The following is an 11,841-nucleotide window of genomic DNA, read 5'->3' on the forward strand; positions in this document are numbered from 1 at the left end:
AAGGCCTCATTTGAAACGCTTTCAAGTACACTATCGCATCACTCTTTCAAGGTTACCCCTGCATACCGACACATATTCTCGTGTACCTAGGTAGACTTAGTACTGAGAGGCCCACGATTATCTTTTCAGAGGTCGATGAACTATAGCAACCCAGACTCATATACGTAGTTTGTACTCCAGAATCCACGAGAGAAGATTCCATGGACGAATCCGTCAATGAAAAGAACTGCGAGAAGTAAGAACTGAGATCGGCCAGAGTTTCTCGCTAATTAGCTGCATGGCAAGCTGACACTGACAGTAGACGTTAATGCGCATACTCTAAAACATCGTGATCAGCGTATGCAAATACGAGGGTTGTTGATTCCTAAGTGGGTCGTAGGGGGTCCAGGCGCAAGCTCAACGAAGACTGAATTTCTTGCCTGCCAAATATCTATCCACCAGATAGCTTCCTAAATAGTAATTGCCTCAATTTCTAAACATCCCAGCATCAATCTAGATCGCGCTATCTTGGCCGGGATTGCCGGTTTTATGTAAAACGCTGCCAAGCTAGTTAACTAATTCCTCATTCAGACATTAGATTGGATCTTTTCAGCCGGTGCCAGGAGAATACGAAAACTACATTAATAAAGAAAGAGATGCCCTGCATCGAGGATATTTCTATAGCTCGTCGTAGATCTGAATTGCACAATAGTCTTGACGCGCGAAAATGGCAACAACATATGACTTCATTGTGGTCGGAAGTAGGGCACCCTTCTCATGATTCCCTTTAAGCATTGTTAGTCTAACCAGACCCAGGTGGACCTTCTGGGAGTGCAGTGGCTGCATCTCTGGCTCAGGCTTCGAGCCGTCCAAAAGTGCTCCTACTTGAAGCTGGGAGCAACAACGAAGACCGCAATCTCCGTGTGGATGGACAGCGATGGCTTACTTTTCAAAACAAAGAAATGAACTGGGGCTACAAAACGACTTCTCAGGATCATTGTAATGACCGTGAAATTGATTACTCACGTGGAAAAGGTATTGGCGGGTCCAGTGCCATCAATTTTGGGGTCTATAGTGTTGGCGCTCGTGGTGACTACGACGAGTGGGCTAGAATCGTGGGCGACGATGCATATCGATGGGACCGTATGCAAGCTCGATACAAGAGTCTTGAGACCTTCCATAACGATATTCCTGCTGGCATCGATAAGAAATATGCCAACCCGAAGGCTTCGGACCACGGCACATCGGGTCCGCTTCATGTCGGATTCGCGAGTGAGTGGGAGAGAGATGTCCCGGCAATGATAGACGATTTCGAACGTGCTGGGTTTCCTTTGAATCCAGACCACAATTCTGGCAATCCGATCGGGATGTCTATGTTAATCAACTCTTCTTATAAGGGCTTGCGGTCAACGGCAGCGGACCTTCTTGTTCCAAGACCAGATAATCTTACTGTCATCGTTGACGCTCCTGTGCAACGCCTTATTTTGAAGGGCAAGAATGCTGTGGGAGTAGAGTCGAAGGGAAATCAATGTAAGCCAGATTGTCAGCTCCTTATATTCAGTGAGGTCGTTATTTAATCTTTTCGGGCTAGATTTCGCCGCCAAAGAGGTTGTCCTCTCTGCTGGCGCTCTTGATACGCCGAAGATTCTAATGCATTCAGGTATTGGACCTGCTAACCAGCTAGAAGCTCATAACATCCCCGTTGTACTGCCAGTACCTGCTATTGGGCGTGGTCTCCGCGATCATTGCTTTGTTCCCTTGGTCTACACTCGTGTCAAAGGTGACACTGATCGGGCAGCTTTCTATGGAGACCAGAAAAAAATGGATGAAGCCCTTGAACGGTGGAAGCATGACAGCACAGGACCTTGGACCAAGTTCGCCTGCCAGTTGGGCGTTGGCTGGTTCAAACTGGACCAACTCGTCTCCTCAAAAGAGTTTCAAGCACTGCCGGATGATGAGAAGAAGTATTTATTGCACGAAACTGTGCCTCACTATGAAATACTCACTCATTTTCCGGTTCATTGGTTTATTCCTCAATTCCCCGAAAGCGCTCTGAACTATTCATGCCTGCTTGTCTTTCTCTACAATGCACAGACTCGCGGAGAGGTCCTCCTTCAATCTTCAGACCCCGATGTACCTCTCCGGTTTGATCCCAAGTTCCTCGCTCATCCATTTGACCGACGCGCCGCAATTGAATCACTCCGTGATGCTCTCCGATTTGCAAATAGTGACTCTTACAAGAAGAATAATTTAGCCGATGTAGCTGCTCCAAAGTCAGATTCTGAAGAGGATCTGCTGGAGTACTGGACGCAAAATGTTTCCTCAAGCTGGCACATGACGGGTACTGTCAAGATGGGGAAACCTGGAGATTTGGATGCGGCTGTGGATGCCCAGTTCAAACTGATAGGTATTAATGGACTTCGTATCGCAGACTTGAGCGTCGTTCCGGTTTTGGCTAGTTGTCATACCCAGGCTGTAGCCTATGTTACGGGACTCACATGCGCGGATAAACTGATTGAAGAGTATAAACTGTAATGATGTATGTACCAGCTGAGTCGTTGCGATTCGATCCAATTTTCATTCCTTCTTGAAGAATCTGCTTCTGAAGCCTCTTTTCTCATTAATCATTAGTTACACGGCGTTATCAATGTCAACTCCCCATGCTTCTGTTAATGACCGAGTTCAATCTCCAAATTGTGATGAAGTTATTGAAAATAGCGTTGTACATGTTCTCCTTCCTCATTGCATGCTAATGTTCCAAAGGTGTTCGTATACCTTTGGCGGCCGAATCAATCCGGATGATACGCGTTTCAGTCGAATGCGCAAACCCAAAGGGTCTAGCCAGCATATAATTCAACCTGTATATTGAAGAGATGCCCAAACAGTGAAATTCTGGATCCTGAAAGTAAAGCTGCAGTTGGTCTCATGGTTAGGGACTATCGTAAAGGTCATTTTCAGAAAAGAGTATTGTTCAAGAAATCTTCATCTAGATCAAGGACTCTCTTTTCGGTGTTCGGATCTTGACGTGGACAGTTCCTGCTGTCTACCAACCAAAATATCCTGCCCCCCCAGTCAACAAGCCCGACAATTTTGTCATTATCCACTATGCAGGTGGATAGAATAGAGTCGTTGTGCATAAAGCCGAGATCGTTGTCGCTATTGTCGGTTGAGAAGGTCATTTCATTTTCCAATTCTTGAATGCCTCGATGAGAGAGGGGATCCGGGTCCGGTACGATGTAGAGTCGACTTGTTGGGAGGAAGAAGTTTTTACCTCATTTAACTGTCGCAAATCATCTCTTGCCTGTTGCTTAACAGACATCTTCTGAGACTAGGAGATATAACCCCAAGCGATGTTGAGTCCAACCCCAGATCCTTTCTTGCACAAGTACATCACGGCAATTTATCTGTGAAATGAAGTGAGCAATGCGAGGAAGATAATTATTATTTTTACTTGGAAATACCTTGCTCGCAAAATAAATCTGCGGGACTTCAACATTAGCAAGGACCCCTTTCGCCAAAATGCTTGCGAAGGGTAGACTTTACAACGCCGGGCTCGTCCTTCTCGTTATAAGTGAACGCCCAATCTGTGACATACAACTCTTACAATCCCAAGACCGCCCAAATCAAGTGTATATCATATTGACATCCCTATGATACTTGTCTTGGCCGGTGCTTGCAACAATTTGTGATCATGGCCTGTTGAAAGACAGGAGAAACGCTACCCTAGAGGTTGACGTGTCTTCTGGGTAACTTTATGTCGCTCCAAGCCTTATCCACTTAAACTAATAATACTGTGAAAATTGGCCATGTCCATCTTTCGTTACTTTCATTGCAACGAACATATACGGAAGAATGTTGTCAGGAGAGCCCCCTTGAATTTATATTGGGCGACCGGGCGGTGGCAGAATATACAGTCTAACCTAATATAGTCTAGTCCGCATAGGTTGTGTCGATAAGCTCCCGACCTTCGTTTCTTGTCCGCTTTACATCTTGTCCCATACAGACCGTTCCACTGGGGTTATTATAGTAGACTTTGCTGCTGCAGACATCCTTTGCTTCAGAACTGTTTTGAATCGTTCAATTTCTTATTACAACAATGCTCGCTCAATATATTCCTTGGGCATTGACTGGCGCTTGACACGGCGCGTAAAATACCGGTATATGCGCGCAACTGGCCAAATCAGGTAGGTCTGAAGCATTGGTCGTTCGTTCTACATTCTGGTACGCTATATTGACAAACTGAAGTTAGACCAGTGTATAGCAGATCAAGTCAGCAAATGCAACGTGTAGAAAGCTTCTGCATCAGGCAAAATTCTACAGATTGCCACTCTACCAATTACTGAAACTTTAAGCTTCCTCCCTCACAAATAGGAGCTTTGTAACCCGTGATTGAACTTAGCTTCTCGGTCTCCTCTAAGATCTCTAATATTTGAGGCGCTATGGAGACGAGACCAGATCCGACAATTCGTCAAGGCTTTGAGTCTTCAAGGAGGTTCGACGACATCCCCGGCTCCACTCCAAAGGAGAAACTTCAAAATGCTCATGCTCGGCTGCGCGCGCCGGCCAGTGTTGCTCCGACTTCAGTTGCCGAAAGTGCAACGCCATCATCTGCAGGGGACATTGAACCTGTTGTACCGGTATCTGTCCCCCAGACAACATTACCTTTGAGTACTCGGGCGCACGAGAATCCTGAAAACCTGGCTGCATCAGTCGAGGAACAAGGGGACGCAACGGATGTCATTGTGGTCTCTCCAGCACTACTGTTTCCCGAACAAGCGAGTGTGCAGACTATCCAACCTAGTGCTATTTTCGAAAAGACTGAACATTGTCTCCCGGGCTCGCTTCGACTTGGCCCTTCTGAATTTGCCGTTACTATGCCCATGGACTCCGTAGGCAAGGATAACTACGAGAGAGCTCTCGCGGAGCATTCAGAGTCTGTAAAACTGCTTCTGTCTGGATTTAAGTCCGGGGATGGAACTGTCCCCTCCCAATCTGAGCAGGCTCAAGTCATATCGGACATTCGGCATCTTATCGAAAAGCTCGACAACGTTGCGATTCATACTGATCTGAACATAGCCGAGCACGTGAAACAGTCTAAATGGGATTCTCACAAAGAAGCCTCGTGGGCAGAATATACCAGTTCCAAATTCCTATTTTTAGGTCATTTGATAGAGATTGCTGGGGCACAAGATCTGCACATCTTGTTTATGGTGGGGAAGAAGGAAACTGCCGAATTAGTTGAACGCTACTTCCAAGGGAAAGGATTTGCTCCCGTCCGACCCCGTGCTGAGATGCATGGACACGTCGAGCTCTCTTTGGTCAATGGATCGCTCAGCGTGGGCATTCTGTCTACGGAACATGATGGTACTGTGGAAACCTATCGGCCGCCGGCAGTCATCATTGCACTTGATTCCTCATTCAATACGTCAAGCCCCGTGGTCGAGCATCTCAGGACCACATACACGCGTAACGGGAACTTGCTCCCTGTTGTGCACTTGATGATAGCCAATTCTAGTGAGCACATTCAGCGATGTCTACCCGATCTCCCGGAACCACAAAGATTGAGGTTACTCGTACATATTGTGAAGAGTCTTGTGGATGTCCTGGGCGACTTACAAGATGATGCTTTGGGCGTGCAGGATGATGCTGAAGAAATTTTTACCTGTCTTATGTCAGAAGACTTTAATGTTAGTTGGAACCTTCCTCCGATTGAACCACTTCACATACTTGTATCGAATGATCTGCAAACCCAAGAACCTCTCGGTGCGCAAGCTCCGGATCCGATGACAACTGGATCGTCCGTGAATAAACGTATATTTGTAAGTGGCTATATTGTGGCTAGATACGGTTTTTGTTTTCTGACTCGCTGAAAGGATACTTTGGATGCCGTCGCTCCTGATTCGAAGAGGCAGCGCCTTCATTTATCACAGGATCTTACTCAAACAACGACGCAGTCCACTGCACCACCGAGTCAAACTTTGGATTTGACCGCAAAGTTGCAGGCTCTCGAGGCTCGACTGGTTGAAATGAAGACTGATCATGCTGCCGAAGTTGATCGATTGCAAGAGACGATTACTGATTACGAGACTCGCTCAAAAGAACGTATCAAAGGATGGGAGGATCTACAACACCGATATGAAACTCGCAACAAGGAGTTGCATCAACTACGAAGAGAGCGAGATGGCTTGACCGTGGACAAAGCAAAGCTTGAACAGAAAGTCGTCAAACAACAGGAAGAGATAACGAAGCTCAAAGATGAACGGACCCAACTGAAACACGACTTGGAATCAGCGAGGAAGGATCTCAAAGCTGAAGGCGGCTTGAGCGGAGAACTTGAAACTTTACGACAGAAGATTCGTGAACTTACCGACGACCATACGAAACTCACAAAAACTCTCGAGTATGAAAAGAAGCAAGCCGAATATGCGCGTGAACAATATCAAAATGCATCATCCCGTGCCGCAGAACTAGCCAATGAGAAACAAGCTCTACAGAGCCAGCAAATGATTCTTCAAAGTCAAGTTGACGCTGAGGCGGTCAAGTTGAAAGAACTTAAACTGCAAAACGGCGAAGCAAAACACCTAGCTCGAGTTAAGGAACTTGAGCAGACTCTAGAATCCCGTGAGTCTCTTCTTCGGAAAAAGGAAGAAGAGCTTCGAACTATTCGCAACAACCGTCCAGCTACACGAGCAACTAGTACACAACCCCGAAGTCCCAAGTCATGGGGGAACGGCAGTCGACCGACCAGCCCTGGCATCAACAACAATGGACTAGGGAATCGCGGCAGTGGACTTCGGTTTAGCTCTGAGATGTCTTTCTGAAAGCCTACATCACCAACTACGATACTATCCTTAATTCCATCCCTCAGTATATTAGAGAGAAAAAGTGTCTTCACCTTGATTAGGTGTGATGAGGAGCTTTTGTCAGACCTCCGATCATGATGATGTAACGACTAGAGAATATATAAACTTTGCCTGTTGTCTATTATAAAGTTGTGTGTTTAATCCTAGACATCCAAATAGACAGACACTATTCGTAATAACGCCACATTACAGTGCCACATGTGGCTCATTATTACACTCGTTACATCAATGTATGTTACTGGTATTTCAGTGTATCGTAACTCGCGTATTGTTGGTAAGTTATAAGAGTGATGACATCATCCCTTGAATCAGCCCACTCCTGGAAGAATATAAAGCAGGAGCTTTTTCTTTTGTGCTTGTTCCTGAAAGCCACATCATATATGTACTCTTGCCTTGATTATACTTAAACACTTGTCAATCAAGAGACCGGGAAATAATCATATCGAACGAAAAGAGAATACACTGCAATCAATATGGCCGACTGCTCTGCTTTGTGCATCATCATTATTACCTTGTTCAGTATGTGTATCTTATTGATTGAGCTTTCGAAACATCGGTTGTGATGCTAACAATATATTAAAGTACCACCTCTCGGGGTCTTCCTCATTTCAGGCTGTAGCGCGGACTTGCTAATCAACATCCTCCTCACTATTCTTGGGTATGTTCCCTCGCAAATCCGATTCAGACAACGTATCCGGGTATCTTTGACTAACACCATTGATTCACAGATACTTCCCAGGACACATTCATGCCTACTACCTAGAATACGTGTATTACCATCGTCGGGGTCTCGCTGCTGGCGGGGCGACGTTAGCGAAGCCGGCTACAGGCGTTTATTCGGAGCGGATTCAGTCCGGAGGTCATCATCAGCAAACGCAGTATGGTACTATACGAACTTGATTTCAGCGGGCTATGTGCTGGTTGATCATGATGGGGATGAGGATAGCTTGAGTCTTTGCGTTGAAGTGTGTTAGGGTTATTTGGTACTGGATGGATACAAGATGCGGAATACCCCTGTGCTTTGGCGTCGCCTTGGTTTTTTGCTTTTTTCTCGAGAACTTTATTCACTGCGTGACTGGTATGGTGCCAGTCAAGTATAGCCCCCATAAAAGTGTAAGGTTTGGGTATCTGTCGATTTGTGTTTACCACTTTCCTATAAGAATGCAATATAAAGCCCACATGCCAACTCCGAATATATGCCCAACGCCCGACTTAAACATACGTAGCCTGCGACGTCGTACCCGTGCTCGACTTGGTCTTTATTGCCGGGAATTTAAACGATTTACTCCTTCCAACCTGTCCCTCCGTCCTAGGCCACGCTCCTGTCCCTTCACTCCACAACAACGCTCCAACCCAGGGCTGCACATTCCAGCCTACTGTGAGCGTGACGTTTTCCCGCTCCGCAATCTTACCCGAGATATCCGTGATTTGGTATTTTGATTTTTGGTTGCGTAGGTGTAGGATACCTGATTGTTGCTGTTCGGTTTTCTTCGGTTGCGTTTTCTTATTATTGGTCTTCTTGGAGTTCTTGCCGACGGACTTTGTGGTTGATGGGAAGAATCGTTCTTTCAGATTGGAAAATGAATATGGCGATTCTGGTGCGGGAATGATCATATCCCAGATGATAGCTTCGGAGTTGTGAGGATTTTCGCTTGCTGCCGAAGACGCGGGATACGAGGCTAGGACGTAGACGAAGAGTTGTTTTGTGTTCCAATTGAATAGCGGGGAGAGATCTGCATCAGATGAAATATTGAATTAGACTTGTATTCAGTAAGCTCGGCGAACCAGCTGGGCGCTTTACCTGCATCAAGATCGAATTCGATTCGGGCATATTCTTCTCGTTTGGAGGAGTAGTAGTGCGGTCGACCTCGGACCCTATTACCACGAAAAAAGAAAGTCAGCATTCGTCAAGCAGAAAAAAGGCGACAAGATGCCCTTTCGGCGATTCCGCATCGAACATACACTTGCACATTTGTCAAACCGATGCTAGATGAAACATCTGTGGCAGGATGCAAAAGGACAGATAGAGCTGCAAATCCGGCGACAAAAGCTGCCACTGTTGTGAAGAAGCCGAATACGCCCTGTACACGATTGCTTGCGGAATGCATGGTTGTTGATTGTTGAGACTGCGCAAAATGAAGCAATCAGTGATATAGGAACGCCCTCAGGCGTATATTTAACTGACGAAAATGATGCCCAAGTACAGAAATAACTTGATGAGTTTAGCAATTGGAGTAGGTATTGAGTCCGATGCATACTGATAATCGGAGCTTAGAGTTATCACTGGAAAGACACGTGTTGTAGAACGTTTTGAGCCAATCAGAGCTCAGGCCATACAACTCACCTATTTCTCGCATACAAAGTTACAACAGAATAAAGAAGTCATAATTGGTTAATTGGTGAATAGGTTAATAATATAATTTATGAGACAACGTGTGAGTGTTTGAAAATTTCATTTATTTGAAATCGCTTTTCAGGAAGTTCAATCCTGATGATACCTAGTCATTATTTACCTCGGGAAAGATTTGAAGAAGGCAGTATGTGATTTGACTTCATCGGCCTTTCCAATTCCTTATTTTCTTTATTCCAAAGGATGGGTCGTGATATTAAGCCCTCGACGAAGCTGCGTAGGTAGGCCCAATCCGGGCCTCGGATGTAGAGGAGCAGCCGCTTACCTGGATCATACCACATGTCTGGTTTGAATGCAGAGACTCAAATAGCTTAGCAGGTTGTGTGCTAGCTTCGTCGTATAGTAGTAGTGCTCGCGCGACAATAAATACAACCCTGAAATGTAGCATTGATATTCCAAAGGTCGTTCCAGCCCATACACATAAATCATACTGCATCCACCGAAGCCCGCGTAGTAACTTGCTCGTTCTTGTTACCGAGCTTCGAAATTTGCAGGAAAGCGTCGACTCCGTAGCCTTCCAGACTATGTAGTTCTAAGCTTCCAGCCCAGTATTCGGCATAAACTCTGCTCATGGGAAGTCCAATACCAAGGCGAAGATTGGGTGGACGTGAACTCAAAGTTGACAAAGAGCCTTCTCGGTAAGTTCGTTTGAGCCCAGCTTCCATTTTCCGGGGAACCTCGAGTTCTTGCATAGTGGCAGCCAGAGTGGGGACCTGACCGAGATTTTCCAAACGATCTTGTGTCCGTGGTCCTTTACTGAATGACCACAGAGTTGGAAATATCTCCCTGGGAACACCGCCGCCACGATCAGATATGCGCATAGTAACATACTGCGATGCCTCACAAATCAGAACCTCTATTGGTGGAGGATCTGTAGGGCTTTCTCGATACTTCTCCATCACTGCCTGAATAGAATTTCGCAAAAGTTCGCCGATGATATATTCCAAATGGCCAAGTATATAGGGGAACGTTGCGTCCAGATGCCCCTTAATGTTAATCTCAGGTATTTTATTTGACCCAGAACTCTGGCGCATCAACTCCTGTGCGAATTTTCCACAACTTTCAACCACATCCTTTGCATTGCATTTGAGGAAGACCTCACCGACGAAATCGGAATTCTGGTCAGTTCTAGGATCAGATTTTATCGATTCCTGTGACGTGTTAAAGGACTCTGTCAAAGCAAGGTGCTGCTCTGCTATCACCCGACGAGATATTCTCTGGATATTGAATATCAGACAAGACTTCCAAACTAATATAAAACAGTCAGCTTACCGCGCGAAGCATCGTGTTTAGGAATCGATCAATTTCATCCGGTTTCACAAGTCCTTGGCACTCAAGCACCCCCATGGCGAGATTCGGAATGACCGTGAGGTGCTCCTTGAGCATCTCACGTAAGACATCACAGTAGCGATTATTGTCGGCTAAGGACTTGATTTCGGGAATAGTCCTAAATTTCTCGAAAGCCTTGTAGTAAAGTTCATAGACCGTCGATATATGCGGGTTTGCGACAACTACATAAGGCAGTCTTTGCATGTCACGCAGACGATGAGCAAGTCTGTTTCGTGAGTGTTAGCCACATCGAAACGCAGCGAAGAGGAGAGTGAATATCAACACACCTCGTAGGAAGCTCGGTTCGAACATAATTCGCAGAACTCAGCAAGCGAGGCTCTGTCAAAGCTCGACCAAAAAAGGTCAATTGACGAAGACTGATTGGGCGCACTTGTTTTTCCACCCACCTGTGAGTCACACAGTCAGAAGGCGCTTCAATCAGAGGAAAAGGCATCAATTTTTACTCATCAAGTATACTAGCAGGTCTCCATGGAGGTGGCTTGTGAGATTCTGTGGAATATGAAGCAGAATTGAGAAATATGCGGCTGTGTGGTTGGTAGCAGGTTGACACACGACTTCTAATCATGTTGTCTCGTCATGCAATTGCCGGGCCCTCCTAGCAAAAGTGTCCCAATTAGTCCGGGTATTATTCGCTGCACGATGCTGCTTATTATATCTGCACATGGCCATTCAGCAGTCTACTGGCATAGTAGAATAAGTGGACATTGAATAAAATGAAAAAGTGAAAGTAAGTAACATGGAATCTTTTTCAAAAGTCGAGGATGTATTTGCCAAGGCGGTCTAGAGATGCTTAGCGTGGCATGTGAACAAGCTCTTACTAGCCTTCGGAGACTCTTCCCCGCAACTATCTCTTACTGAGTTACGTATCATTGATACACTGATAATTCCCCTTACCTAGGGAAGACTCCTTGTGATGATAGCTTTAAAGTCTGCTATATTTTTCAATTATCAGGTCTCACTATGTTATCACTATCAGAAACAGTCCCTGCACTTACCATCAAACATGTACAAGGAGCTTGGGCATTTTTGGGTAATATACGTAATTACCGTACAGCCTTATCGATATTGACCAGCCAATAGATACCTCTGACAGCGATAGGCATCATGAGAAGTGAAATGTAATTCAGTTATAAAGATAGCTTACTGGTAGAACCCGAAACATGTTCGACATGAGATCAAAAGAGGACGAAACATATTGTTTGCTCAGAATCCTGTATTACAATGTATATACACTGAAAT

At 45.5% G+C, this 11,841-nt stretch overlaps 5 protein-coding genes across 5 annotated transcripts; 3 read left to right on the forward strand and 2 right to left on the reverse strand.

Moving 5' to 3' along the window:
• Positions 1-706: 706 nt before the first annotated feature.
• Positions 707-2,514, forward strand: TSTA_117080 (glucose dehydrogenase, putative; the record flags this gene model as incomplete). Its single annotated transcript, XM_002481869.1, has 3 exons — positions 707-740; positions 796-1,509; positions 1,571-2,514. 3 exons carry the CDS (start codon positions 707-709, stop codon positions 2,512-2,514), a joined length of 1,692 nt encoding a protein of 563 aa, XP_002481914.1.
• A 1,904-nt stretch (positions 2,515-4,418) lies between these two features.
• TSTA_117090 (uncharacterized protein) lies at positions 4,419-6,968 on the forward strand (the record flags this gene model as incomplete). Its single annotated transcript, XM_002481870.1, has 2 exons — positions 4,419-5,798; positions 5,853-6,968. The coding sequence occupies 2 exons, from the start codon at positions 4,419-4,421 to the stop codon at positions 6,798-6,800; spliced, it is 2,328 nt and encodes a 775-aa protein (XP_002481915.1). The 3' UTR covers positions 6,801-6,968.
• Positions 6,969-7,208: 240 nt separating this feature from the next.
• Positions 7,209-8,033, forward strand: TSTA_117100 (stress response RCI peptide, putative). The gene is made up of 3 exons (XM_002481871.1): positions 7,209-7,361; positions 7,425-7,500; positions 7,571-8,033. The coding sequence occupies exons 1-3, from the start codon at positions 7,316-7,318 to the stop codon at positions 7,740-7,742; spliced, it is 294 nt and encodes a 97-aa protein (XP_002481916.1). The 5' UTR covers positions 7,209-7,315; the 3' UTR covers positions 7,743-8,033.
• Positions 8,034-8,036: 3 nt separating this feature from the next.
• On the reverse strand, positions 8,037-9,091 carry TSTA_117110 (microsomal signal peptidase subunit (gp23), putative). The gene is made up of 3 exons (XM_002481872.1): positions 8,805-9,091; positions 8,644-8,717; positions 8,037-8,575 (listed from the first exon to the last, which is right to left on the reverse strand). The coding sequence occupies exons 1-3, from the start codon at positions 8,948-8,950 to the stop codon at positions 8,055-8,057; spliced, it is 741 nt and encodes a 246-aa protein (XP_002481917.1). The 5' UTR covers positions 8,951-9,091; the 3' UTR covers positions 8,037-8,054.
• A 188-nt stretch (positions 9,092-9,279) lies between these two features.
• On the reverse strand, positions 9,280-11,340 carry TSTA_117120 (pyruvate dehydrogenase kinase, putative). Its single transcript, XM_002481873.1, has 4 exons — positions 11,046-11,340; positions 10,869-10,988; positions 10,525-10,807; positions 9,280-10,469 (listed from the first exon to the last, which is right to left on the reverse strand). The coding sequence occupies exons 1-4, from the start codon at positions 11,165-11,167 to the stop codon at positions 9,678-9,680; spliced, it is 1,317 nt and encodes a 438-aa protein (XP_002481918.1). The 5' UTR covers positions 11,168-11,340; the 3' UTR covers positions 9,280-9,677.
• Positions 11,341-11,841: the final 501 nt, after the last annotated feature.

This window comes from Talaromyces stipitatus, genomic scaffold (genome assembly GCF_000003125.1).
Source record: "Talaromyces stipitatus ATCC 10500 scf_1105507295555 genomic scaffold, whole genome shotgun sequence".
NCBI classification, from domain to species: Eukaryota; Fungi; Ascomycota; class Eurotiomycetes; order Eurotiales; family Trichocomaceae; genus Talaromyces; species Talaromyces stipitatus.

Excerpts from the sequence above, each read along its gene's own strand:
- TSTA_117120 (XM_002481873.1), bottom strand. The coding sequence starts at position 11,167 with ATGATTAGAAGTCGTGTGTCAACCTGCTACCAACCACACAGCCGCATA. Across the intron at positions 10,989-11,045 it reads CCTGCTAGTATACTTGATGA|GTGGGTGGAAAAACAAGTGC; the intron begins GTAAAAATTGAT and ends TGTGACTCACAG. Across the intron at positions 10,808-10,868 it reads CGAACCGAGCTTCCTACGAG|ACTTGCTCATCGTCTGCGTG; the intron begins GTGTGTTGATAT and ends CTCACGAAACAG.
- TSTA_117100 (XM_002481871.1), top strand. The coding sequence starts at position 7,316 with ATGGCCGACTGCTCTGCTTTGTGCATCATCATTATTACCTTGTTCA. Across the intron at positions 7,362-7,424 it reads CATCATTATTACCTTGTTCA|TACCACCTCTCGGGGTCTTC; the intron begins GTATGTGTATCT and ends AATATATTAAAG. Across the intron at positions 7,501-7,570 it reads ATCCTCCTCACTATTCTTGG|ATACTTCCCAGGACACATTC; the intron begins GTATGTTCCCTC and ends ATTGATTCACAG.
- TSTA_117110 (XM_002481872.1), bottom strand. The coding sequence starts at position 8,950 with ATGCATTCCGCAAGCAATCGTGTACAGGGCGTATTCGGCTTCTTCACA. Across the intron at positions 8,718-8,804 it reads GGTTTGACAAATGTGCAAGT|GGTCCGAGGTCGACCGCACT; the intron begins GTATGTTCGATG and ends TCGTGGTAATAG. Across the intron at positions 8,576-8,643 it reads CGAATTCGATCTTGATGCAG|ATCTCTCCCCGCTATTCAAT; the intron begins GTAAAGCGCCCA and ends CATCTGATGCAG.